The following is a 27,417-nucleotide window of genomic DNA, read 5'->3' as shown; positions in this document are numbered from 1 at the left end:
GTATTGTCAGCAAGTTTATAGATGGTTTTTGAGCCACACAGTCATGGGTATAGAGGGAACAGAACAATGGGCTTAAGCACATATCCCCAAGGTATACTGGTGTTGATTGTCAGTGAGGAGGAGATATTATCACCAATCTGCATAGATTGTGGTCATCCGGTTAGGAAGTTGAGGATCCAATTGCAGAGGAAGGTACAGAGACCTGGTTCTGTAGCTTATCGATCAGGACTGTGGGAACGATGGTATTAAACACTGAGCTATAGTCGATGAACAGCATCCTGACATAGGTGTTTGTGTTGTCCAGGTGATCTAAAGCCTTGTGGAGAGCCATTGAAATTGCATCTGCTGTTGACCTATTGTGGCGATAGGCAAATTGCAGTGGATTGAGGTCCTTGCTGAGGAAGGATTTCAGTCTAGTCATGACCAACCTCTCAAAGCATTTCATCACTGTAGATTTGAGTGCTACTGGGTGATAGTCATTAAGGCAGCTCACACCACTCTTCTTCGGCACTGGTATAATTGTTGCCTTTTTGAAGCAAGTGGGAACTTCTGACCGTAACAGTGAGAGGTTAAAAATGTCTTTGAATACTCCCACTGGTTGGTTGGCACAGGTTTTCAGAGCCTTACCAGGTACTCCATTGGGGCCTTCCACGTTGCGATTATTCACCCTCCAGAAAAACAACTTAACATCAGGCGCCAAGACAGAGATCACAGGGTCACCAGACGCAGCAGGGATCTTCACAGCTGTAGTTACCTTTTCCCTTTCAAAACAGGCAGAGCAGGTGTTGAGTTCATCTGGTAGTGAAGCATCGCTGCCATTCATGCTATTGGATTTTACTTTGTAGGAAGCAATGTCTTGCAAACCCTGCCAGAGTTGTCGTACATCCAATGTCGCCTCCAACTTTGCTCAGAATTGTCTCTTTGCTCTTGAAGTAGCCCTCCATAAGTTATAGCTGGTTTTCTTGTATAGAACTGGGTCACTAAACCTAAATGCCACAGAACTAGCCCTCAGCAGACGATGTAACTCTGGTTCATCAAAGGCGTTTGGTTGGGGAATATGCAGCAAGATTTCATAGGCACACATTGAAGCCAGTAACAACTGCAGCATACTCATCTAGATGTGAAGATAAATCCCTGAATACAGTCCAGTCCTCCAGTTCAAAGCAGTCCTGTAGGCATTCCTGTGTTTCCTTGTCCGTACCTTCCTGGTCCTCCCTGCTGGTGTTGCAGTCTTCAGTCTCTGCCTATACTCAGGGAGTAGAAGTACAGCCAGATGATCAGATTTTCTGAAGTGAGGGCATGGAATAGCACAGTAAGCATTCTTGATGGTGGTGTAGCAGTGGTCCAGTGTGTTGTTTCCTCTGGTATTACTGTACAAGTGATCTGTTGATGATAATTATTCAATGACTTTTTCAGGCTGGCCTGGTTAAAATCTCCCAAAATGATGGTGAAGGCATCAGGATGTGCTTATCCAAATAATTAATGTAAATTAAAAGCAGCATTGGCCCCAAATCTGATCCCTGCAGAACCCCATTTTTAACATCTTCTAGGTGCTTCATTTCAAGAAGGGAAATATCAGGAAGAAAGTCAACCTGAACTAGAACAGAAGCAGGAATAGAAAGCAGCATTGATAAAGCATGAGGAAAATTCAGCATTTTTTAAACCACTCATCCATGGTATAACTGATTTTAAAAGTAGTCGAATGAAGAGAAGTGGCTCAAAGCAGCAAATTACCTTTGAAGTCTGAACACTCATTTTTCTGGGTAATCATTGCAACTCTAATCTATGTAGTTAGCACCCTCGATTCATGTTGAATTACATAAAACTTAAATCACAGAAACAGATCAGTCAGCCCAAGTGATCTACACTGCCTCTACCATTCATCCTTATCACTTTTGCCTTTAGTGTTCTGAATTCTCTGTTTGATTTCTTGGTAGCTACCTCATAGTAATTGTTGTATTTTCATCAGCTGCACAAGTGGAAGCTCTCCCTTTATCTCTGCTGTACCAAAGCCATCCCTCATTTAGAGTCACACGCACATGGTAGAAGTACAACACTGAAACAGGCCCTTTGGCCCATTTAGTCCAAGCCGATACAATTTAAACTGCCTGATCCCATTGACCTGCAGTAGGGCTACAGACCTCCGTATCCCTACTATCCATATACCTTGCCAAACTTCTCTTAAACATTGAAATCGAGTTTGCATGCACCAATTGTGCTGGCAGCTCATTCCACACTCTCGCCACCCTCTGAGTGAAGAAACTTCCCCTCATGTTCGCCTTAAACTTTTCATCCTTCATCCTTAAGTCATGACTTCCAGTTGTAGTCCCACCCGACCTCAGTAGAAAAAAGCCTGCTTGCATTTACATTATCTATACCCTTCATAATTCTGTATACTTCTATCAAATCTCCTCTCAATCTTCTATGTTCTAAAGAATACAGTCCTAACCTATTCAATTTTTCATTATAATTCAGCTCCTCCAGACCCGGCAACATCCTTGTAAATTTTCTCTGTACCCTTTCAACTTTGTTTACATCTTCCCTGTATATGGCTGAGTAAAACTGCCCTCAACACTCCAAATTAGGCCTCACCAATGTCCTATACAACTTCAACATAACATTCCATCTTTTGTACTCAGTACATTGATTTATGAAGGCCAATGTACCAAAAGGTTTCTTTAAGGCCCTATTTGACCCTATTTTAAAGACCTTTACTCACTCATTCCTCAGCATTCTCTACTTTAGCTTACAAGAGAATGTTAAATGAAAAAAAAAGGTACTTTAGATGTGCTTTGCGGATTTTCCCGTTGACTGCTAAGATCTCTTTCACGCATATGTCTAGCTGTCTATCAGATGCAGCCAATTAGGATGTTCCAGGAGAACATCCAGCAAAATTACCGAACCAAGGAATTAAGAGCAAGAAAACACTGGACCCGCTGAAGTTCACAAAGGACTAATAAACAGGCTTGTACTGTTATCTTCCACTGATAAGTTACACATACCTCCCAGCAGCATTTCTTGGAGCAAGTTGTCAATCTTTGCTAGTCCAAAAAGTTTGACAAATTGAATTTGTTCTATCATTTGCCAGGTTATACTCTGAAGAGTCGGCAACAGCAGAAGTAACTCTCCAAATCGTCCTCGGGAATCATACTGTCGATCATTAATATAATCCTCCAGGCTAACTTGCACTTGGTAACGCATGTTCTTGATTTTTGATGGGTCGTTGAGTGCTTTTGCATCTAAAGGGAAAGTAATTCATGATGAAACAATGTGTGCAAGCATATTTGTTACTAGCAGATAAACAGAACCATGGAAGGTCCAGAGAGGACTATGATGCACCATCAATAACTCACACTGAGACGTAAGGCGAGATATCGGCTTTTTTTGACTGGAAGAAGGAACCAGGAGTGAGTGTCTATCATACTATGTCCTGGAGACTGAGGCCGAGCGTCAGGCCTCAGATCGCCTTTATACAGGGGCCTGTGGGAGGAGCCACAGGAGCAGTCAGCAGGGGGCGTGTCCAGACAGGCACATAGTTCACCACAGACTATGCAGCTGAGATTCAGCTGATATGCAGCTATGAAATTCAGCAGGCAAACATAATGCTTGGCTGTACTACATAAAGAGAGTAAAGCAATTCAGATCCCGACTTCTGGCTCTTAAAACAGATAGCTCTAATTTAAGAGATTAGATCCAAAAGTTCTTGCTTTTTCTCAAGATAATACACAATGCTTTGTGACAATGCTAAACCTTCTATTTGACATAAAAATGTGCACAGACCTGGATCAAAGAAAACAATTGCTTTCAAGCAGGCATATTCATTGTCATCTATCTGAATTTCTTGAAAAGGCTGCACCAACTCATCCAAAATCCTATTTGCCACACGACTAATTTCCACTTCTGGACTGTTGCGATGTATGGCATAATCGTTCCCTGTTCAAAGTACGATAAGTGGTCAGTTTTATTCAGATAAGATTTGCTTATAGAACATAAAACATAGAACATGAACAACACAGGAGCAGGCCCTTCAGCCCTCAATGTTGTGTTGAACCAAATAAATTCGTAATCAAATGGCCAACTAAACTAATCCCTTCTGCCTACTCAATGTTCATATACTTCCTTTACCCTCACATTCTTGTGCCTATCTACACGTCTCTTAAAAGTCCCTAATGTATCTGCATCTACCACCACCCCAGGCCGTGCATTCCAGGCACTCACCACTCTCTGTGTAAAAAAACTTACCCCTCACATCTCACCTTAATTACCCCCTCTCACCTTAAACGGACGCCCACTGACATTAAACATTTCAACCCTGAGTAAAAGATATGGACTAACAGAACATAGAACAAGAATAATTAAGATAATTATTGGACATCAATTCTGAGAAATATTTATGTTGCTAAATGCAAATTGAAATATAGATGAACTTAAAAGAAGTTTTACCTAGCAATAGGACATCCTTATACGACATAGATCGTTTTGCCACTCCAAGCAGCAGATGTTCCCCTGCATGTGCCCTCAATAAAGCCACCTAATTTCACAAGAAAGAACAAGAGTTAAAATGAGCAATATCAAAGGCTATATGGTGACACGGTAGATAAAAACAGTGTGATTACTCTTATTTAATCCAAGTCATAAACTATGAACTTCTGTATCCTGCTCAGACCCTGCTCTCCTTTCCTTCCTCCTTAGACCAACAAGCCAAATGAAGAATACAGAAAATCAGACCAAGAGAGGGCCACAATGCTACTCAAGCCTGCCCTGGCATTCAATATCATCATGGCTGCTCTACAGCATGTTTGTGCTGGTGGTGTAGCGGGATCCGCAACAGACTTTGGAGGTCCTGAGTTTGAATCTGGCTGGTTCCTTGCACATTGAGCTAGCAACTTGGCCTTGTAAAACGGACACGCACTAAAGAAATGGCAAAGTTGGCACCCGATGCGCCAAATTGACACAGGGAGGAACTTGATCTACAGCAGGCTTCAACTCTTACCTATGCCAGACCTGAACTTTCAAATGTTTATCTAATTCTTTGATCCAGGGGTTCTCCGCCTGGAGTACATGGGCCCCTTGGTTAATGGTAGGGGGCCATGGCATAAAAACATTTAGGAAACCCTGATTTATTCTTTATTTAATCTTTTAAACTAATTCCACTTTAAATACTTCACAACTCCCTAGGGTGGAGAATTATAGAGTTGCTTTCGAGAGGAAACAAATTGATATTTATAATGTTAGGTAGTATACTTCACTACAGAATTAGTTAAAAACGATAACTTCAGGCTTATGAGAAAGCCAAAAAAAATTGCAGATTCTGGAAACCTGAAATTAAAAGTGCTGGAAAATCTTCAGTGTCACACACCTAAATCTTGACTGTTTCCCTGTCCAAAAATGCTATCAGACCTGCTGAGTATTCCAGAATTGCTTTCTGTTTTCATTTTAATGCTAGGTTAAAGTGAAGATTCTTTGTTTTAATCTCCCTTAGAGTTCTAGTACTAGCTAACGGCAAGATTTGGCATCTACAAAAATGTCTTATTTTAAGATAATGTCAGGCAGCATACAATAAGTAACAGAATATTTTAAGAAATCAATGGCAATATAACATGCTGCCTTCTAGTTAATTTGAGAAGATGTTGGTGAGCATTTAGTGCAGTTCTGGTCACCTACCTAAAGAGTATAGTGAAAATTTGCAAGGATGTTGCTAGGACTTAAGGACCTGAGTTATAGGGAAGGGTTGAATAGGTTAGGACTTAACTGCTTAGAGTGCATGAAAATGAGGAGAGATTAAGTAGTAATATACAAAATAATGAGGGGTATAGATTCAAAGTGCAAAATACAAACTAAATTTATTATCTGTCCATATATATTAAAGTTCCATATACAACCCTGAGATTCATTTTCTTGCGGGCATTCACGGTAAATACAAGAAACACAATAGAATCAATGGAAGTCCACACCCAACAGGAAGTGCACAGACTTAATGTGCAAAAGACAACAAACTGTGCTAACACAAAACAAGAAAAAATAAATAAATTAATAAATAAGCAATAAATAGTGTAAAATAAGTTGTAGAGTCCCTGAAAGTGAGTCTATAGGCTGAATTGAATTGAATTGACTTACATCCTTCATATACATGGGGAGTAAAAATCTTTACATTACGTCTCTGTCTATATGTGCAATGTACAGTAATTTATAATAAATAGTATGTACAACAGGACAGTCAATATAACATAGAAGTACAATTGAATTAATCAATCTGATGGCCCGATGGAAGAAGCTGTCCCGGAGCCTGTTGGTCCTGGCTTTTATGCTGCGGTACCATTCCCCAGATGGTAGCAGCGGGAACAGTTTGTGGTCGGGGTGACTCAGGTCCCCAGTGATCCTTTGGGCCCTTTTTTTGTCTTTGTAAATGTCCTGATTAGTGGGAAGTTCACATCCACAGATGCGCTGGGCTGTCCGCACCACTCTCTGCAGATTCCTGCGATTAAGGGCAGTACAGTTCTCATACCAGCCAGTGATGCAGCCAGTCAGGACACTCTCAATTCTTCAGATTTTGGGTCCATACGAAACTTCTTCAACCGCCTGAGGTGAAAGAGGAGCAGTTGTGCCTTTTTCACCACACAACTAGTATGTTCAGACCATGTGAGATTCTTAGTGATGTTTATGCTGAGGAACTTAAAGCTGTTCACCTTCTCAACCCCATATCCATTGATGTCTATCGGGGTTAGCCTGTCTCCATTCCTCCTGTAGACCACAACCAGCTCCCTTCTTTTTGCAACATTGAGGGAGAGGTTGTTTTCTTGACACCACTGTGTCAGTATGATGATTTCTTCTCTTGAGATTAGGCCTCAATCTTAGAAGTGTACAAGATGATGAGAGGCATTGATCGTGTGGATAGACAGAGGCTTTTTCCCAGGGATGAAATGGCTAGCACGAGAGGGCACAGTTTTAAGGTGCTTGGAAGTAGGTACAGAGGAGATGTCAGGGGTAAGTTTTTTTTACACAGAGAGTGGTGAGTGCATGGAATGGGCTGCCGGCAATGGTGGCAATGATAGAAATGATAGTGGAGTCTTTTAAGCGATTCCTAGATAGGTACATGGAGCTTAGAAAAATAGAGGGCTATGAGTAACCCTAGGTAATTTCTAAGGTTGGGCACAGCTTTCTGGGCCGAAGGGCCTGTATTATGCTGTAGGTTTCTCCGTTTATGTGTTTCAATCAGTGTACTGTTATCAGCAAATTTAATTAGCAAATTGGATCTGTGGGTGAACACAGTCATTAGTATACAGAGGGTAAAAGAGGGGCCTTAGGACACAGCCCTGAGGGGCACTTGCGTTGAGGATTAGAGGGGAAGAGGAGAGGGAACCCACTCTTACCACCCGCCAGCCATCTGACAGGAAGGCCAGGATCCAGCTACACAAGACAGAGTGAAGGCTGAGGTCTCTGAGCTTCTTACTGAGCCTGGAGGGAATTATGCTGTTGAATGTGAACATTCTCACATAAGCACCCTTCTTTTCCAGATGTGTAAGGACGGTGTGTAGAGCTGTGGTTATTGCGTCATCTGCTGATCGGTTGTGTCGGTAGGCGAATTGTAGGGGGTCCAGTGTGGGTGTTAGCATGCTGTAGATGTAGTCCTCAACCTGCCTCTCAAAGCATTTGCTTGTTATTGAGGTGAGTGCAACAGGACACCAGTCATTCAGGCACATTACTTTGGTCTTTTTAGGTACAGAAATGGGATGTGTTGAAGCAGGACGGCACTCAACTCGGCCAGTTGTGCCATACACATCCTGAGTTCCTGGAAAGCCATCTGATCCCGCAGCCTTGTGACTGTCCTATCATTGGAAACAGCTCCCTCAGAGATGACCAAGCTGCAGGTCGCATTAGCGACTCTCCTCAGGGGCTCAGTGTTGGCAACGTTGAATCGAGCGTAAAAAAGATTTAGCTTATCTGGGAGAGAGGCAGCGATGTTGGAAATACCACTGAGACTGCGATGGTGTGCAGACCTTGCCATAAGCTACGTGCTGTGTTGGTGGAGAGTTGTGTCTCAGTTTTGTCCCTACATTGCCGGGAAGTTCAGTATTGCTGTGAGTGAAGTTATCCTTTCTGTCCTTCTTTTTCAATCTTTTTATTAAATTTCCAATAAACAATATTAATACTAATACATAGAGATCAGGAATACATTAATAATGGTTAACATATAGAAACACATATTCCAAGTAACAAAAATAGATAGTTAACAATCTAACCTCCCAATCTCTTAGTAATTAACCATGAAAAAGATAGGGCCTGATTGTTGAGGGGTAATAACTTTTCCTGAACCAGGTGGTTTGGTTCCAGAGACTCTTGTACCTTCATCCTGATGGCAGCAACAAGAAGAGAGCATGTTGTGGATGGTGGGGTCTTTAATGATAGATGTTGCTTTCTTGCTGCAGTGCTCCTTGTAGATGTGCTGATTGGTGGGGAGGGCTTCATCTGTGATGGACTGAGCTGTATCCAATACTTTCTGTGGGCTTTTCCATTCAAGGGCTTTGGAGTTTCCGTACCAGGCCGTGATAAAATCAGTCAATATACTCTCCACTGCATATCTATAGAAATTGGATAAAATTTTGGATAACATACTTCACAAGCCGCTAAAGAAGTAGAGTGACTTTCTTCATTATGGCACTAACAACAAAAGCACTTGCTGGACCCAGGACAGATCCTCTGAAATGATAACATCAAGGAATTTAAAGTTGCTGACCTCTCCACCTCTGATCCCCCGATGCTCATGGACCCTGGTTTCCTCCTCCCAGTTAATAATCAGCTCCTGGCCATCGCTGACATCGATGAGTAATTGTTGTTGTGGCACCACTCTGCCAGATTTTCAACCTTCCTCCCTTATGCTGATTTGGCAAATGAAAGCAGGTTTTTTCCACTGAGGCTGGGTGAGACGAGAATTAGAGGTCAAGGGTTAAGGGTGAAAGGTGAAATATTTAAGGGGAACGTGATGGGGAACTTCTTCATTTAGAGGGTGATGAGAGTGTAGAACAATCTGCCTGTGGAAGTGGTAGATGTGATTTCAACATTCAAGAGAAGCTTGTTTAAGTATGTGGATTGTTGGGGTATGGAGAGCTATGGTCCAGGTGAAGGTCAATGGGAACTAGACTGACACAGATTAGATGGGCCAAGGGGCCTGTTTCTGTGCTGTACTCAGTGATGTCCAACTTGAAGTGATACCAATGGAGCAATTTCCAACTCATCAACAAAACAAAGCAACACACACAAAATGCTGGAGAAGCTCAGCAGGCTAGGCAGCATCCACAGAAAAGAGTTGGGCTGCTCAGGGCCTGAAATGTTGACTGGTTACTCTTTTTCCATAGATGCTGCCTGGCTTGCTGAGTTCCTCCAGCACTTGTGAGTGTTGCTCGGATTTCCAGCATCTGCAGATTTTCTTGTGCTTGTCATCAAAAAACTCCATCAGTTTTCTCTCTCTTGTATTATTTTAAGCTTGCTTACTTAATCTGCCATGCTCTAAAATAAGACATGATGACATTGATTCAAAGTGAAAACACTCCCAACAGAGCATTCATTGATTTATACTCTTTCAATGCAGGATGATGTGATGAAGGTGGAAATCCCATTATGTTCATGTGTAAATCCATGGTTGTGAGAAAGTCAATGGTAGACAACTCAGGCTGGCATTTAGTGGGGTTAATAATCAACTATGTTGCCTTAAGTGCTTGAAAAGTGTTCAGTTTTAGATGTGCTGGCGACAAGTACGTCGTCCAGCTAAACACAAAGAAAATTTTAAGTCTTTTATCACAAAGTCTAGTTGCTGGAAGGTTTTTTCAGCACATTTTTCAGCCCAAAATGGCATGAGCAGAAACTCAAATCGGCCAAAGTTTTGGGAACGTCCTCAGCGCACAAGCATCTGATGATAACCCCTGACTATGTCCACTTTAGAAAAAAAATATCTTCCAGGCTAAGCATGCTGAGTAGTGGTGAATATGTGGGACTGGGGGGAGGTGTGGTGGTCTCATTAAGGGAGCAGTAATTGCCACATGGACAGCAACCATCACTGGATTAGGGACCATATGGAGAGGTGAACCTCAAGGGCTATTCAATCTGTGTACAATGCCTAGCATTTCCACGTTAGCAAACTCAGCCGTCGAACTGGCCAGATTTTCCTGAACGATGTATTAGTGAGGACTATTCAAACTTGATTAAGTATTTGTTGCATTAAGAGTTCTTTACAAATAAAACAAGGATGGTGATTGCCAGGAGAGATAGTATGTAGTCCATTAGTTCTGAAGGAGAGCAACTGTTTGATGTGGTCAGTCTCGGACTGCCCAAAAGTCTTCAGAGTGGCCTATTTCTGACAAGCAGACTGGTCTGGTAGACTCACCACTCTGGCTGCATTGGAACTACTTTGCACTGCTATGGATTAGTGAAATTTGGTATTGTCCATGGTGATTTCTCGCAGCATGAACTGGGCTCCCCCCACAGTGCAAACCTCGCGATAGCAAACTGCTCCCAAAACTCCGGCAGCTTCAAAGTGACTGTGCTGGTCAACACGTCGCTCAGTAAGTCTGGATTTGTCCGATCATAGTCGGGGTCACCAGTGTAGGATTTTGAGAATAAAACATGCGAGAGTCATTTTATGTGCTTAATAAAAGCTGCATCCCTTTACTTCCATTATGAACAAACCAAAAGCAGTACCTTACATTGACGTCGCTACATCAGACAGCGTCTCTTAAAGTGAACACAACTCAATGACAGTGTTTGTGAATTACGTAGAACAGCTTCTATTATGAACAATATGTGGTATCTGTTAACCATTACATGAGTAAACACATTAATGATAAAGAAAACCTATAGGTTCCAAGACCCTTGGACTTGTATTCAAGGACTCTATCACTCAGTTTCTTTACTTATTTATTATTTCTATTACCATTATTATTATATTCTATTTGCACAGTTTGTCTTTTGCACATTGGTTGTTTGTCTTAAGTTGTGAGTAGTTTTTCATTGATACTATTGTATTTCTTTGTTCTACTATGAATGCCTGCAAGACAATTAATTGCAGGGCAGTGTATGGTGACATGCACGTACTTTGATAGTAAATTTACTTTGAACCCTGAAATGGAAGAATGGTTTGAGATCTTGTCCAGGTCAGTTAAATGGCCTTTATAAACACTCCAGTGAAAGAAGAAACCTTAAAAATCATCATTGCTTAATTTGAGCACAAGCTGTCATTTTATATAATACTGGTGATTAAGTAATGCTTCAGTGTAAATGGAGTTTAAGTGAAAGGCTCCATATCTCATTAATCAATTCAATTACAGCACTTTATGAAGTTGTCCTTTTCTTGCATCAGGTGCTACTTTACACATTTCCATAGCATTTGGCTGTAATTTTTTTTTATCAGTTGGATGCTCGATCCAGCATGGATGGACTGCATGAAAGGAGCCGGTGGGATTCGAACTCGAGACCCTTCACCTCGAAGTCCAGTGCTGATGCCACTACACCCCCACCGGCTGGCAATCATGAAGTAGTTTAACAAAATCAGTTCACAAGTGCTATGGTATCTGTGTAAAGGAAAGGTATTTCTGGTAGACAATTTCACTTTGAAATGGCTGCATGTGAGTTTACTGCGAGCAGCTCTTTTGAGCCGTTGTCAGCAGGGGAAATAAGCGAACTTTGCCTGATGTTGACTCATTGTCACAGTCCAAATGAGATCACTCCCCAACAAGATCAGGCAACAGAGCTTGATGCTGCTGGCTTCTTACACATCAGTTTTACACCACAAAGCATATCAGCACATTCAGGTAGGCAAAAGTTCATCAAAAACCTTTTGGAAGAAAGCCAGTGTTTATTGTACAATGAAAAATATAGACGTATAGTATTTAGCTAAATTTCTGGCAACAAATTTAAACTGCTTCAATATGTGCATTTATAAAGGTGCTTTTAGCATCCTGCAACATTCTGCAAGCTTCATAAATTGACGCAAGACCCAGCTACGTAGCCAAAAAAGAGGAGAAATGGGAAGAGTGCATAAAAGCTGAGCCAAAATTTATGCCTTCAGAAGATCATGGGGTTTGGAAAATTTATAAAGAGATTAAGGATGAGAAATCCTGAGCAATAAAACCAGAGCCATTGAAACCTAATGTCAATGGCACAGCAATGAAGGGAATCCACAGAAAATGCAGCCACAAATGATCTGGACCATTCGGTCCCAGATGTGAAGAGTGTGGCCAAGCAGGAGTTTATTGACGAAGGATAGAATTTTGAAACACAGTTTATCTGTCATGTGATATTATGAGGATGATATTCAAGAGAACCCAGCAGATTTGACCTTACCATGAGAATATAAGGTATAGGAGCAGAATTAGGCCATTTGTCCCATCGAATCCAAATCGCCATTTCATCATGGCTGATCCATTTCCCTCTCAGCCCCAGTCTCCTGCTTTCTCCTCATAACCTTTCATGCTCTGACTAATCAAGAATCTATCAACCTCTGCCTTAAATATACCCAATTGCCTGGCCTCCACATCTGCCTATGAAAATGAATTCCACAGATTCACCACCCTCTGGCTAAAGGAATTCCTCCTCATTTCCATTCTAAACGGACATCCCTCTATTCTGAGGCTGTGGCCTCTGATCTTAGACTTCCCCATTACAGGAAACATCATCTCCACCTGATCCTTTTCTCCTGATTGAGACCATACATAACCAGATCAATGCATCCTGTCTCAAGGTTGGGTGGGATACACTAAGCTCGTCTCCCATGGATTGTTGTCCATAGGTCACAAGCATCATAAAATAACAGTTAACTATTTAATACTAAATAACATCCCATAACTTGTAAAATTAGTACATCATAAAAATGGCAAAAGACCTGAAATAAATCAATAGGGACTCTAATACATGGGAAAAGTATTCAGAAGTGGAGTGCTTGTACTGATATTCATGTAAAAATCATACAAATCACATAGCAATTCAATACGACTAACAAGCAAGTTTACCAATGATGCACCTGAAGTTCATGATCCTGATGTACTAGTAGAACGTTTTGGACTGGTCATGTTGAACTTACTTAACTTAAAAGATGACCAATCTCTTAACTATTTTCCTCATTTTTACCAGTGAGCCATATTCATTACTTTTTGTAGAATTTTCCATTCAAGGGAATTGATGTTTCCATGCCAGGCTATGATGCTCTCCACCACATATCTATAGAAGTTTGTCAAAGTTTTAGATAGCATGCCGAATCTCTGCAGCTCCTAGAGAAGTACAGACACTGCCATGCTTTCTTCATAATTGCACTTAGAAGCGGGGTCCAGGACAAGTCCTCCGAAATGATACACCAAGGAATTTAAAGTTGCTGACCCTCCGATCAAATGTTATGAATTTCAGTGGAATTGTCTACCTTCAATACCTACTTCAAACTGGTTGATTATCTGGATTACAAGGTTACCTCTAATTTTGATGAGTCAAAATAGACTTAATCATTAATTAGCCTTGTACTTTGGTATTCAATATAGATCAAGTGTTCTAAATTCCACATTTTCTTCATTTATAGTATGAAATGCAGTCACACCACAGGTCAGCATTTATTGCTATTGCCCCACTATCACAAAGAAGAGTGAGGAGTCAACCAGCAATGGGGCTGAGTTCAGAGAGGGGATAAACTGGCATGAAGAGCGATCTGCTTCTCTAGGTTCATTAGACTATCAAATAAGTTTTACAAACATTCACTAATTTATTAAAAACTACTGATTCTTGTATGTTATTCTATATTAACTTAATTACTTGAACTTAAATGCTCAAACTGTCAAAAAAATCAAGTCAACTTATCAATATTGCTTGATCCTATTCAAGAAAGTAAGCACTATATATATCCAGTATTTATCAATGTAAGATTACATGGATGTATGAGTAGATTAATAAACAATGTACATACATCTGATAGAACAATAAGATGCAACAAAACTTTTCAGTATACAGCTAAATAACCAATTTAGAAGTGTTCACCCTACCTGATCATCTAGCGGCAGTTCACAGAAAGCTGGAATGTACTTAGCCCATTCCACCAAAACCAACAACTGTTCTTTCATCGACTCACAGACATCACTAATAGTAGCAACTTTCTTCGTGGAGATGTCTGTGTTCGCTGCAGAAACTGAGAGGGGGATCTGCTAGGAAGCAAAAAAAAAACAAACGTCACCAAATTAAATTACAGCTCAGGAAATGTTAATTGTTTTCATAAGCAGTTGCTGTTCCCAGAACACAATCCAAAGAAGCATTCATGCAGATAATTAAAAAACCAAACGAGATTATTTTTGCTCCACTAGTGACTAATGTGAATGGAAATGCACAGCCGGTTGTTTCCCCAACATCAATGGGATTTTCAAACTGTCCGTAAACAAGCTTTTGACTTTCAAAAAGATTCATGGTTTCAGTAGTATGATACTATTCAGAAACAAAAACTGGGAGCCAAAAAAAAAATCATCCAATAAAATGCATTTAGTTCATAATAAATGCCAGGAAACCATATCATATGAATTCCATAAAAGTCAATTAGTACTGGAACTTAAATACTTAACGCTAACTACCAACACTCCCTTGACAAGGTTTTTGCTCTACCTGTTTATATATCATGCAAATTATTTGCCAAATTACCTTCATTTTTCTAATGGATACAAACATCAAATTTAATTCAGATCTATAAGAAAATTACTTGTCCAACATCAAAAACTATAACTAAATTATATAAGATTTTTGGGTAGCTAATACATCATGGGTAAATATTTGCCTGCTAAATTAACAACCATCAATTTACATGGTACGTAGCAAGTCACTTATTTTCAGCAGAATTCCTTGGGATAGCCTTAAGGCTCTGAAAGACCGTATATAAATGCAAGACTTTTTTTTCCAACTGCACTGTCCAAGGCATTTCTTCATATTATTGGTGGTCTTACACTGTCATTTAAAGGTGGCAAATCACCATGATTTATCTGCGCTGGCATCTTGCCTTCCAAATGTAATACGAGCATATAGGTCAAATTGTAATCTGAGGTATGTGCTCTGTGAACTGTGTGTGTGTGTGTGTGTGTGTTAAAAATGGTGCACGTCATGGTGCCTTTATTCTGGTAACAAAAGAGCTTCACACACTGCTTCTTCCAGCACAGTCAGACTGTTGACCTGCCATAGCGAAGAATCCCAATGAAGAGCACCAGAGAGAAATGGCATGGTGTTGTTTTCTATAGCAGTTGTGTGCTTGTCAGAAATAGAGGGGCTCATACTGAGAGACGCTATCAAAGCACTACTGTGGTCTCCAGCCTTTCTGTACTATTTTGAAGGACTAAAGGAAGGCACAGTGATGAGACACCAGTTTCCACAACCACCAAATTAAAAGTGTCTGTGTAAACTATTTGTGGCCCTGTGAAACAGGACCATTTCTAATTACTTAAAGACAGTACCAGTCAGACACTAAATGCCCCATTGATTTGCTTGGATTTAGTACAGTGAAATATTCAGTTACTTATTAATCATGTCACATGAGGAGGCCGTTTGGCCCAATAGCTTTATTCTGGATCCCAAAAGAGCAATGTCACAAACCCATTACTTTCAGTCCCCCAGTGTTCTATTCCTGAGAACTCTTTGCAACCTAAACTGTTTGTAGGTCTGAAGTGAAGAAAAGGGAGTATACAGAATTCTCCTACAGCATACAGAGAAGGAGAAAATAGAGGTAAACAAAATTGAGGGTATTATAGATAGGGTAAATGCAAGCAGGCTTTTTCTACTGAGGTTGGGTGGGACTACAAGAGATCATGGGTTAAGAGTGAAAGGTGAAACATTTAAGTGGAACATGAGGGGAAACTTCTTCACTCAGAGGCCCGAGAGAGTGTGGAATGAGCTGCCAGCACAATTGGAGTATGCAAGCTCAATTTCAACGTTTAAGAGAAGTTTGGACAGGTACATGGATAGTAGGGATACAGAGGGCTGTGGTCCTAGTGCAGGTCGATGGGAGCTTAAACGGCTTCAGCATGGGCCGAAGGGCTTGCTTCTGTGCTCTGTTTTTCTATGGCTCTGTGAGTGCGAGGTTGACGATTGCAGGAGCAGCTATGATGAAAGACCGAGCAGACACAGGAGGAGAAGCCACCAGCCAGCCACACTGACTGCGGGTGAGTTTACCAGTGTGCCCAGTGCTCCCAGCTCTGCTCAGCTCAGCACATCGTGGATCAGGGGGGCAGCGAGAGGCCGGGAGAGAACAGCCATCCCAACAGTCTCATCCATATGTCTGGGGATTGGTCTTTAATTCAGGTGCTCATGACCTGGAATAAATCTATATCCTTCCTGATTTTCCAGTAGCCCTGTGGCTTATTCACTCTCACATGCCCGCTCTCTCCCCTTTTGATTCTATTGCCACCTCTGCACTAAGGGGCATTTTACAGTTAACCTACCAGCACACCTCTGTGATGAGGAAAAGAAGCTGGAGCACTCAGCAGATGGCCATAGGCAGACCTCCATGGACGGTCCCTGCAGCTGCGAAGCTAAAATGCTCATTGCTACACACCATACTGTTGCCTGATGTGAGTTTTATGGAGCAGAATTAGGCCATTCAGCCCACCAAGTCTGCTTCAACGTTCAATCATGGCTGAGTCATTTTCCCCCTCAACCCCATTCTCCTGCCTTCTCCCCTTAATCTTTGATGCCCTTACTAATCAAGAACCATTTAAGCTCTTCTTTAAATATACCCAACAACTTAGCTTCCATGGCCACCTATGGCAATTATTTCCATAGATTCACCACCTTCTGGCTGAAGGAGTGACCAAAGAACCATAGGGAACTGATGGACACATGGGAGAGAGTACATTACAAGAGTACAGGGAATTAGGAAACAATTCAATTCTGTTGGAACAATTGAGATTCACAGAACACTACATAACTGTAATATTGCACTTCAGACAGATTCATATATCTCTGAAGGTTTTGACTGGAAACCTTGTTTAATCAGCTGCAGGAATTTCTCAGGAGTTCTCCTGATCAGCTGGACTGAACGAAACTCCGTTTACTCAGCACAGATATGGCACCGACAGGAAAAAGCCATCAAAGCAATTTCTGGCATTTGGACCAAGAACTGACATCCGGAAGGGTGAGGGGTGACAGCAGGGAGCATCAGCAGACGTGAGGAGAAAAAAAATCTATGTCTTGGTTCTGTCTGTAATCTACCTGATGAGAGAGGATTTCGGCTTGAGCCAGCACGTTGATGGAGGGTGAGCTGCCAGTCTCGTAGCTGTTCCTTTTGTTGCTTATACGATCTCGTTCATTTTGCACAGCTAAGGAAGAAACAATTCCGTTAAGTATCAAAGAATCCATCTGAAACCAAAAATAACTTTTATGTTTATTTTGATATCAAAAAGCTGCTTCATAGGTGATTCTAATGATGTTTTATCTTCCAAATGGCTCAACAATCATTGATGAGAGATACTCTATTCCTACAGGAATAAGCTAGCCACCAGCGTAATGTTTGAGTTTTGCATTATTTAAAAATATTAATACTGTCTTCCTTTCCTGGTCATAAAATTTATTTATTTTGTTAAAACAGCATTGTTCTATGATCTATTACATGTCCCATGTTCCATTACAGGTTCTGTGTTCCATTACAGGTTCTGTGTTCCATTACAGGTTCTGTGTTCCATTACAGGTTCTGTGTTCCATTACAGGTTCTGTGTTCTATTACCCAGACAGTGGCAGATGTGTGGAATATCCTGCCAGGGATGGAGTTTAAGGTAGATACATAAGGGACATTTAGAGACTCAGAGGCAGGCACTTGGATGATAGAAAAATAGAGGGCTATTTGGGAGGAAAGGATCTTGGAGTAGATTCAAATGTCGGCACAATATTGTGGGTCAAAGGGCCTGGACTATGCTGTAATGTTCTATGCTATTTAAGTCCATTGTTTAGGTCGTTCAGCTGTCTTGAATGAAAGTTTAAAATATGATTTACAGTAGCTTTACTTCTGGTGAAGCTCTGTGACTGTACTCTGTTACCTCCAACAGTCTAAGGGAATAGCCACAGAAACAGTATTGTTCTATGTTCTATTCAACAACATTACTAGAGTATTCTCAGCAGCTGTAACAGAAGAGATGAATCATTCCTTTCAGAACTGGGCATTCTTAACTTGTGGGCACAGTACAAAATGAATTTTATAGATACCGCAAGCCTTATTCATGAAATAATCATATGGCCAGCCTACTGGTTAGAATTGGCATTGTTTAAAACAGGATAAAGGTGAGTTGTTTTTCCAGATCTCTCCCTCACCGCCAAACCCATGAGCTAACTAAAACAATTAGAGTAACTCCTTGGTCAAAGAGAAGCATTTTTGTTAATCCAACAGAGTGCAGTGAGTCAATAAATGTTTCTAATTTTTGAAAAAATTTCAACCACATTCCATAGACCACAAGACCCGAGGCATCAGACACCATCGAAATACCTTGGACACTCTGCCCAAGAGATGGCAAGGATCAAACACAAAAGCTGTTGTGTGGCAGGCATCAGAGCTGTGATCAGATGGGATGGGGAAGTAATCGGAGCTCACAACCAAGACTGGAGGGTTGGAGAAACATGGGGCTTGTGGAAAAATCATTGTAAGTATATAATCTAGAAAGGATTTATGCAACAATGGATTCAAAGTCAGTAACCTGTTCAGCCTGGCCTACCAAAAAGCAGGACTCACAAATTTCTCATGTGCCATGAAAGAGGTATGTTTCTATCAGGCCATGAAGGAAAATCATAGAGACAGTAGCTAAGCACATACTTTATACCACCGAACCTGTGTGGAGTTGCATCTCCATGCAGCTGTGGTGCTAATGAGAATACAGAAGGGAAAAATGAGATTTTGTACAACGTCACTGGTTTTATTTCATTAAAACATTCTTATCATGTGCTTAAGGACTACATTAGGTGGTAAAACATCCAGGACCATGAATTTAAAAGTAATATAATCTGTTAAAAACCTGTTTAGTAATATTAAGGCAATTGTTAATCATAAGATTTAATTATATATGGTGAAAACAGTGCAGAATAAATGTCAGTTAATAAAGGGCATATCTTAGATAAAATTAACTGGTACTTGGCCAAGCAAATATTAAAGTCAAAACTACTTCTGCTTTTCTTTGTCTTGACTTTGTTTTAATTGACTTTCTTTAAATATAAATTTTAATTTTAGCAATTTATGGACCTCCAATCTATTTTCCAGATATTTCTCGGTTAATTGACAACAGTAATTGACATAGTAATTACATTTAAATAAATAGTTAAATAAGTAATGTTTTGTGTGTGTTGCTTTACCAGTTCTGTTGTCCACTGAAACCATTCATAAGTAACCACTGCATTACAACACAGCTTCAATTAACATTGGGCCTTGATTTCATTACTCCACATGAAAAGATTTAAACTAAATTTAACAAGCTTTAAAAAGGTCATTTTGCCTGAAATGCAAGCATAGAGCAACAGAATAGGAGTACTTGCTACACAGCAACTACAATGGATTGATGTTGGTCTAATTATTCACACTGATAATTTCACTGCTATCAAATTAAAAGTGCATTTTGAACGTGGGCAGATGGGGTAAGCTTGATGGGTAATGCAGTCAGCATAGAGTAATGTTTGACTCTATGAAACACAGGAACAACCACTCATGGGTCATTCAACTGGGCACTGACCATCAAGTGCCAAGCTGTGACATCATTTGCTATGCAATACTGCCTCAAAAACTGCCTCACATTATCTCCCTCACAGGTTATTCCCAGGATATCTGGGCTTACATTGGATGATGCTTTACTGAGGTCTCACTAACATAAATCTCAAACTTATCAGCAAGGCCCTCCATGTCCACAATACCAACTTCTTCCAGCCTTTGGTCCAACTTATTAAGCCCAGGTGCTGATGTCCAATTGCCTGAATCTCTGGCATTCTAAATATCGTGAACCCAACCCCACCCCCCAAGATTGCCCAAGTGACCGGATTCTCTGGGATCACAACATTATAAGTATCTGGATCTCAGCACCATTTCCCTGTGGCCAACAACACATCCACCAGCCGCCCCCATTCCAACTTTCAATAGTGGCTCCCTCCCATCTCCCAAACCTCCAATGTGGCACACTACCACCCTGTCCCCTCCTCTCGCACCAAATCTATCCCCTGACCACATTCCCATTCCACACATTCTGGCCTTTCTGATTCAGTACCAGCCAAGGCTTTAGATCCTACATTCTTTGTGGAGACATTGAAAAAACCACAGACGCTGAGATATGGAGCAAAAATAAACTTCTGAAGGGTGGAGCAGCATTTGTGAAGGCGAAGGGATGGTTAATGTTCTGGTTGAAACCCCGGTTCAGAGCTGAAAGGGAGAGATGAAACAGAGGCTCCAGGTTATAGGCAGAAGTAGATCGGGATGGGAAGGAATTGGGGGGGGGTGTGATGGGTAAATGGAGCTAGATGGGGAGGGGGAAGAAGATGTGCTGAGACAGAGTCTGGAAGTCTAAGCTTAATGTCTGAAGCCCTGGGTCTGCGTGTCTGCACAACTGGGGAAGGTGAAGGCCCAATGTCTGCAAGCCCACGAGTTCACTGGAGGCTGGAGGTCAACAGGGCTTGCTTTGCTGTTGTTGTTTTCCTGCTGTTGTTCGTTGCTGTTGCTTGCTTTGTTCTGTGAACATGATATGTTGGTGCTGGAATGTGTGGCAATGCTCGCGGACTGCCCCCAGCACACCCTTCGGTTGCTTTGGTTGTGAATGCTAGTGCTGCATTTCACTGTTTGTTTTGATCTACATGTGATAAATAAATGAATCTGAATCTGTCAGCTACCTCCTTCTGTCATAACACAACCCATTCCATCTGCCCATCATTTCCGCTCAGCCCGTCAATCACCCACTAGCTTTTGCCTCACTATTCCCTCTTCTGTATCCTGCCTATCATTTCCCAGCTACTCTCTCAATTCTGACTCAGAGAGTCGACCTGAAAAGTCTGACCCTCCCTCTGCCTCTCCCATATCCACTGAATTCTTCCAGCAGACTATTTTTTTGCTCCTGCTGTTACTGCATTGTACACGCACTTTTGGAATGAATTTAACCAAATTATACTTTTGAAAGCAGTAATCTTTTGGAGATGGTTGTAAATTGGAACAAAATGAGTAGCCCCTGGATTCCAAAGCCTCAGAAGGCCGGGGGTGGGGGGGGGTCCACTCACAAGGCCCCATATCAGGTCTGAGCATGTTTGCCTCTTGTAAATCTCAACCAAAATCTGAGGAGCTAAAAGTTGCAATTCCAGAGTATCTGGGACAGATTGGAGCAGGATGAATGGGTTGGGGGCAAATTAACTCGGACTCAATTCTGGGTTGCTGAAGTGATGGGATTGGAGTTAGGTTGTTTACTGGACTCAGGATGTCAACCTGAAAAATCCGAGCATATTCCTCTGGCTCCATATGTTGGGGAAGGGATCAGGGTGGCGTAGTTAATTGAGAGTGGTGACATGGGCAGGAGGGTTCAGACCATTTGGGTAGCCATTCAGGGTAACGGGTAGCAGATGGCAGGGAAAGGAGAAGGGGAATGCAGCCGTATCAGGATGGAGAAAACCACTCACTACCAAGGAAGACTGATGCACTTATTGTCTTCATCATCTAGCTAAGTACTGTCTCTGGTGTATGAGGCCCAAATCAACCAAGGGTCTCAGCTACACAGAACCGTCTTTTGCAACCAATGTCAAGATATATACACAGGGTTGTATATGATGACATATATGTACTTTGAACTCACATCACAATACATACTGTACACTGTACGGCATGTACAGGAGGACCAGGAAACAACAGCTGAGTAATGTGCTGAGTAATTTGACTTGGATGATGGAATTGATGGCTTTGCTGCAAAGTTTGCTAATGATATGAAGGTAGGTGGAAGGGCAGGTAGTTTTGAGGAAGTAGAGAGGTTACCGAAGGATTTAGACAGATTAGGGGAATGGGCAAAGAAGTGGCAGATGGAATACAGTGTCAGGAAGTGTATGGTCATGCACTTTGGTAGAAGAAATGAAAAGGTTGACTATTTTCTTAATGGAGAGAAAGTACAAAAAAAAACTGAGGTGCAAAGGGATTGAGAATCCTTGTGCAGGATTCCCTAAAATTTAATTTGCAGGTTGGGTCTGTAGTGAGGAAGTCAAATGCAATGTTAGCATTCATATCAAGAAGACTAGGATACAAAAGTAAGGATGTAATGTTGAGACTTTATAAAGCACTGGTGTGGCCTCACTAGGAGTATCATGAGCAGTTTTGGGGTTCAGAAATGATGTGCTGAAACTGGAGAGGGTTCAAAGGAGGTTCATAAAAATTGAATGACTTGTCACATGAAGAGCATTTGATGGCTCTGGGTCTTTATATTCACTAGAATTCAGAAGAACGAAGGGTGACCCCAGTGAAACTATTGAATGATGAAAGGCCTCGATAGAGTGGATATGGAGAGGATGTTTCCTTTGGTGGAGGAGTCTAAGACCAGAGGACTTAGCGTCAGAAGAGAGGGACATTCTTTTAGAATGGAGATGGGGAGGAATTTCTCTAGCCAGAGAGTGGTGAATCTATGGAATTCTTTAACCAGGCAGCTGTGGAGACCAAGTCTTTATATATGTTTGAGGCTTTATATATGATAATTTATATCATATTTTATATATGATAATTTCTTGATTGGTCAGGGTATGAAAGGTTACAGGAGAAGACAGGAGATTGGGGCTGAGAGGAATATTGGATCAGCCATGATGAAAAGGCGGGGCAGACGCGATGGGCCAAATGGCCTATTTCTGCTCCTATATCTTATGGTCAATCAATTGGCTGTTGACATTGTGAACTACACAATAGAAATCCTAGGCCCAAGGATGCAGTGGTTTACCACATATCGGTGCAAGGAATCTACCCACAGACTGAGCCACTACCAACCTCATGGAGAAATTTCAGACCGTGAGAGAGGCGAGTCAGGACCACGAAGTTTCTGGGGTTCTGACTGCTGCTGTCAGATGCTGCACATCTCAGGATCATCCACTTAAGATGGAACTGAGGGATCCCTGAAATGAGAGGATGCACTGCTCCTCATGGGGTTAGACCAATGGAAGTCCTCACTCCTCTCTTGCTGTGAGGGATTGCCAGGGAAAAGCATGGTGTTCCCTGGGCTGATGTGCCCACGTGCTGCTTAGCAACTGAGGGTGTGCATTTGAGACATGGCACATGCCAGTCTTAGGGGCGCCGGTATCATAAAATTCTAAATATGAATGTTTTGCCTGCAAATTTATTAGCATCTTTGAGTATTTATTTGAGCCTTCCTGGGCCATCAGTTGCTGTAGTGTATCTGCAATAATGAAGTAAAGGATGAAGAATGATGGGTTCTGTCTTCTTGTGATGCAACAGAGAAAGAAGCTTGTGGTGCTGCACAGATGCTAGGGTAGCCACGGCAGTCAGTAACCTCCGATAACCTATCCTTGGAAACCATGTGTTGTCAACAATGTGTTACTGATAAACACGGAGATCAGTGACCTCTGATAACCTGTCCTTGGAAACCATGTGCCATCTCTCCTGTGGGAGGGCAAGTGAAATTGGTAGCTGAGGACTATTTGGCCAGTGACAAGAGGGAGTTCAAGTAAAATGTGGCATTGCTGTGTTACTGAAGGGAAAGCAGAAATGAGTTATACGCGTAACTGTGAGGGGAACTAACAGAGCAAGATGATGAGGTTGAGCCCTTGCCAACCAAACAGCACCACAAAGGAAAGGCAATGTAACTGCTTCTATGGAGATGCATAAGCATTATCAAGTTGAGGGAGACAAGGAAAAGAAGGCAAGCGCTCAATATGTTAGCTTGCTGCCTCCACCGCCCCCCAACACCCGCTCAGGATGTGGGCTACTCTGTAATCCTGGAAACCCACAGAATGGATAATCAGTGTTCATCCCTCAATCTCCTGAAACCTGGTCTTCATTATCCTACTGTAGACCTTTATATCTAATTGAGTGAAATTCCCCTTTCCTTAACTTGGTGCTATGCCTTGGAACGAGCAGTACAAATGCAAAAAAAAATTTCAATAATCAAAACAGGAAGACAGCAAATAAGCAACATCTACATAGAGGAATGGACAGGTAACATTCTGGTTACCCCTTCATTTACCTGTCCGGTTACCCTCTCATCTGGATAAAAAGTTTCTCCTGCAACTTGTTTTTTGCTCCAGATTCCTGCATCTCTATAGTTTTTTGTCTCCAAAATTTGGCAAATTAAATGTAAGAACCAAGTATATTCCTTTTTGTTATTAATCTCTGTACTACTCTTGAAAAGTGCATATTAAATCATGTTTTGAAAATTGCCCAAAGATTTCCATGCAGTCCAGCTGCTAGTGGCCATATTACACCAGAACCTTAGCCAATGGGAACCGAAGTTTGAGAAATCTCCAAACTAATAAGCAGCACCATCTAGAGGCCACATAAAGACAGAATGTTTATTTTCTCTTCTAAGTGCAGCAGCGGTGGAAGTTATTTCAAGGGTGTCACGGTAGATTAGCAGTTAGCTCAACGTTATTACAGCTTGGGGCGTTCCAGATTCAGATTTCAGCTCCAGCACAGTTCTATAAGGGGTCTCTGAATGTCTTCCCTGTGGAGTGCATGGGTTTTTTTCCAGGAGCTCCAGTTTCCTCCCACAGTCCAAAGATGTACTTGGTAGGTTAATTTGTCATTGTAAATTGTCCCTGATTAAAGATAGAAACATAGGAAACCTACAGCACAATACAGGCCCTTCAGCCCACAATGTTGTGCCGAACATGTACTTACTTTAGAAATTACCTAGCCCTCCATTTTTCTAAGCTTCATGTACCAATTCAGGAGTCTCTTAAAAGACCCTATCGTATCCGCCTCCACCAGCATCGTTGGAAGCCTATTCCACGCACTCACCACTCTCTGCACAAGAAACTTACCCCTGACATCTCCTCCATACCTACTTCCAAGTACCTTATTAAAACTATGCCCACCCATGTTAGCCATTTCAGCCCTGGGAAAAAGCCTCTGGCTATCTACTCAATCAATACCTCTCATCATCTTATACACCTCTATCAGATCACCTTCTATCCTCCGTCGCTCCAAGGAGAAAAGGCCAAGTTCACTCAACCTATTCGCATAAGGCATGCTCCCTAATCCAGGCAACATCCTTGCAAATCTCCTCTGCACCTTTTCTATAGTTTCCACATCCTTCCTGTAGTGAGGTGACCAGAACTGAGCACAGTACTCCAAGTGGGGTCTGACCACGGTCCTATATAGCTGTAACATTACCTCTCGGCTCTTAAATTCAATCCCACAGTTAATGAAGGCCAATGCACTGTATGCCTTCTTAACCACAGAATCAACTTGTACAGCAGCTTAGTGTGTTCTATGGGCTCGGACCCCAAGATACCTCTGATCCTCCACACTGTCAAGAGTCTTACCATTAATACTATATTCTGCCATCATATTTGACCTACCAAAATGAACCACCTCACACTTATCTGGGTTGAACTCCAGCTGCTGCTTCTCAGCCCAGTTTTGTATCCTATCGATGTTCCGCTGTAACCTCTGACAGCCCTCTACACTATCCACCACACCCCAAAAGTTTGAGTCATCAGCAAATTTACTAACCCATCCCTCCACTTCCTCATCCAGGTCATTAATAAAAATCACGAAAAGAAGGGGGTCCCAGAACAGATCCCTGATGCACTCCACTGGTGACCGACCTCCATGCAGAATATGACTCATCTACAACCACTCTTTGCCTTCTGTGGGCAAGCCAGTTCTGGATCCACAAAGCAAGGACCCCATGGCTGCTTACTTTCTCAATAAGCCTTGCATGGGGTACCTTATCAAATGCCTTGCTGAAATCCATGTACACTACATCTACTGTTCTACCTTCATCAACATGTTTAGTCACATCCTCAAAAAATTCAGTCAGTCTCGTAAGGCATGACCTGCCTTTGACAAAGCCATGTGACTATTCCTAATCATATTATGCCTCTCCAAATGTTCATAAATCCTGCCTGTCAAGATCTTTCCCATCAACTTATCAACCACTGAAGTAAGACTCACTGGTCTATAATTTCCTGGGCCATCTCTACTCCCCTTCTTGAATAAAGGAATAACATCTGCAACCCTCCAATCCTCCAGAACCTCTCTCATCCCCATTGATGATGCAAAGATCATTGCCAGAGGCTCTGCAATCTCCTCCCTTGCCTACTATAGTAGCCTGGGGTACATCTCATCCAGTCCTGGACATTTACCCAACTTGATGCTTTCCAAAAGCTCCTGCAGATCCTCTTTCCACTGTAAGTCATCTCTACAATCGCCAAGATCCTTTTCCATAGTGAATACTGAAGCAAAGTATTCATTAAGTATCTTTGCTATCTCCTCCGGTTCCATACATACTTTTCCACTGTCACACTTGATTGGTCATCTTCTCTCATGTCTTATTTTGTTGTTATTCACATACTTGTAGAATGCCTTGGGGTTTTCCTTAATCCTGTCTACCAAGACATTCTCATGGCCCCTTCTGGCTCTCCTAATTTCTTTCTCAAGATCCTTCCTGCTAGCCTTATAATCTTCCCGATCGCTATCATTACCTAGTTTTTTTGAATCATAAGCTTTTGTTTTCTTCTTGACTAGATTTTCAACAGCCTTTCTGCACCACAGTTCCTGTGCCCTACCATTCTTTCTCTGTCTCATTGGAATGTACCTTTGCAGAACACCATGCAAATATCCCCTGAACATTTGCTACATTGCTGCCATACGTTTCCCTGAGAACATTTGTTCTTAATTTATGCTTCCAAGTTCCTGTCTGATAGCTTCATATTTCCCCTTACTCCAATTAAACACTTTCCTAACTTGTCTGCTCCTATCCCTCTCCAACGCTATGGTAAAGGAGATAGAATTGTGATCACTATCTCCAAAATGCTCACACACTAAGAGACCTGATATATGACTAGGTTCATTTCCCAGTACGAAATCAAGTATAGCCTCTCGTCTTGTAGCCTTATTGTGTCATGAAACCTTCCTGAACACACTTAACAAACTCCACCCTGTCTAAACCCCTTGCTCTAGGGAGATGCCAATCAATATTTAGGAATTTAAAATCTCCCACCACGACAACCCTGTTATTATTACACCTCTCCAGAATCTGTCTCCCTATCTGCTCCTTGATGTCCCTGTTACTATAGGGTGGTCTATAAAAAACACTCAGTATAATCATTGACCCCTTCCTGTTTCTAACTTCCACCCACAGGGATTCAGTAGACAATTCCTCCCTGACTTCCTCCTTTTCTGCAGCCATAACACTATCCCTGATCAGCAGTACCACACCCCCACCTCTTTTGCCTCCCTCCCTGTCCTTTCTGAAACATCTAAAG

General features: G+C 41.8%; 1 protein-coding gene across 3 annotated transcripts in view; it reads right to left on the bottom strand.

Moving 5' to 3' along the window:
• Positions 1–27,417, bottom strand: part of LOC132401191 (hepatocyte nuclear factor 4-gamma-like) — a 144,633-nt gene that overhangs the window by 7,252 nt on the left and 109,964 nt on the right. For 2 of the 3 annotated variants that reach the window (XM_059983173.1, XM_059983188.1), the window contains 5 exons: positions 17,209–17,315; positions 14,013–14,171; positions 4,444–4,531; positions 3,781–3,933; positions 3,003–3,239 (listed from right to left, as the gene is read on the bottom strand). In XM_059983173.1, the coding sequence (XP_059839156.1) occupies positions 3,003–3,239; positions 3,781–3,933; positions 4,444–4,531; positions 14,013–14,171; positions 17,209–17,315 (744 nt within the window). The remainder of the gene's footprint in view (positions 1–3,002; positions 3,240–3,780; positions 3,934–4,443; positions 4,532–14,012; positions 14,172–17,208; positions 17,316–27,417) is intronic. The other variant, XM_059983178.1, reaches the window with a different exon arrangement.

This window comes from Hypanus sabinus, chromosome 1 (genome assembly GCF_030144855.1).
Source record: "Hypanus sabinus isolate sHypSab1 chromosome 1, sHypSab1.hap1, whole genome shotgun sequence".
Classification (NCBI taxonomy): Eukaryota; Metazoa; Chordata; class Chondrichthyes; order Myliobatiformes; family Dasyatidae; genus Hypanus; species Hypanus sabinus.
Note: the sequence above shows the minus strand (reverse complement) of the source record. Positions and strands in the feature narration are given on the sequence as shown.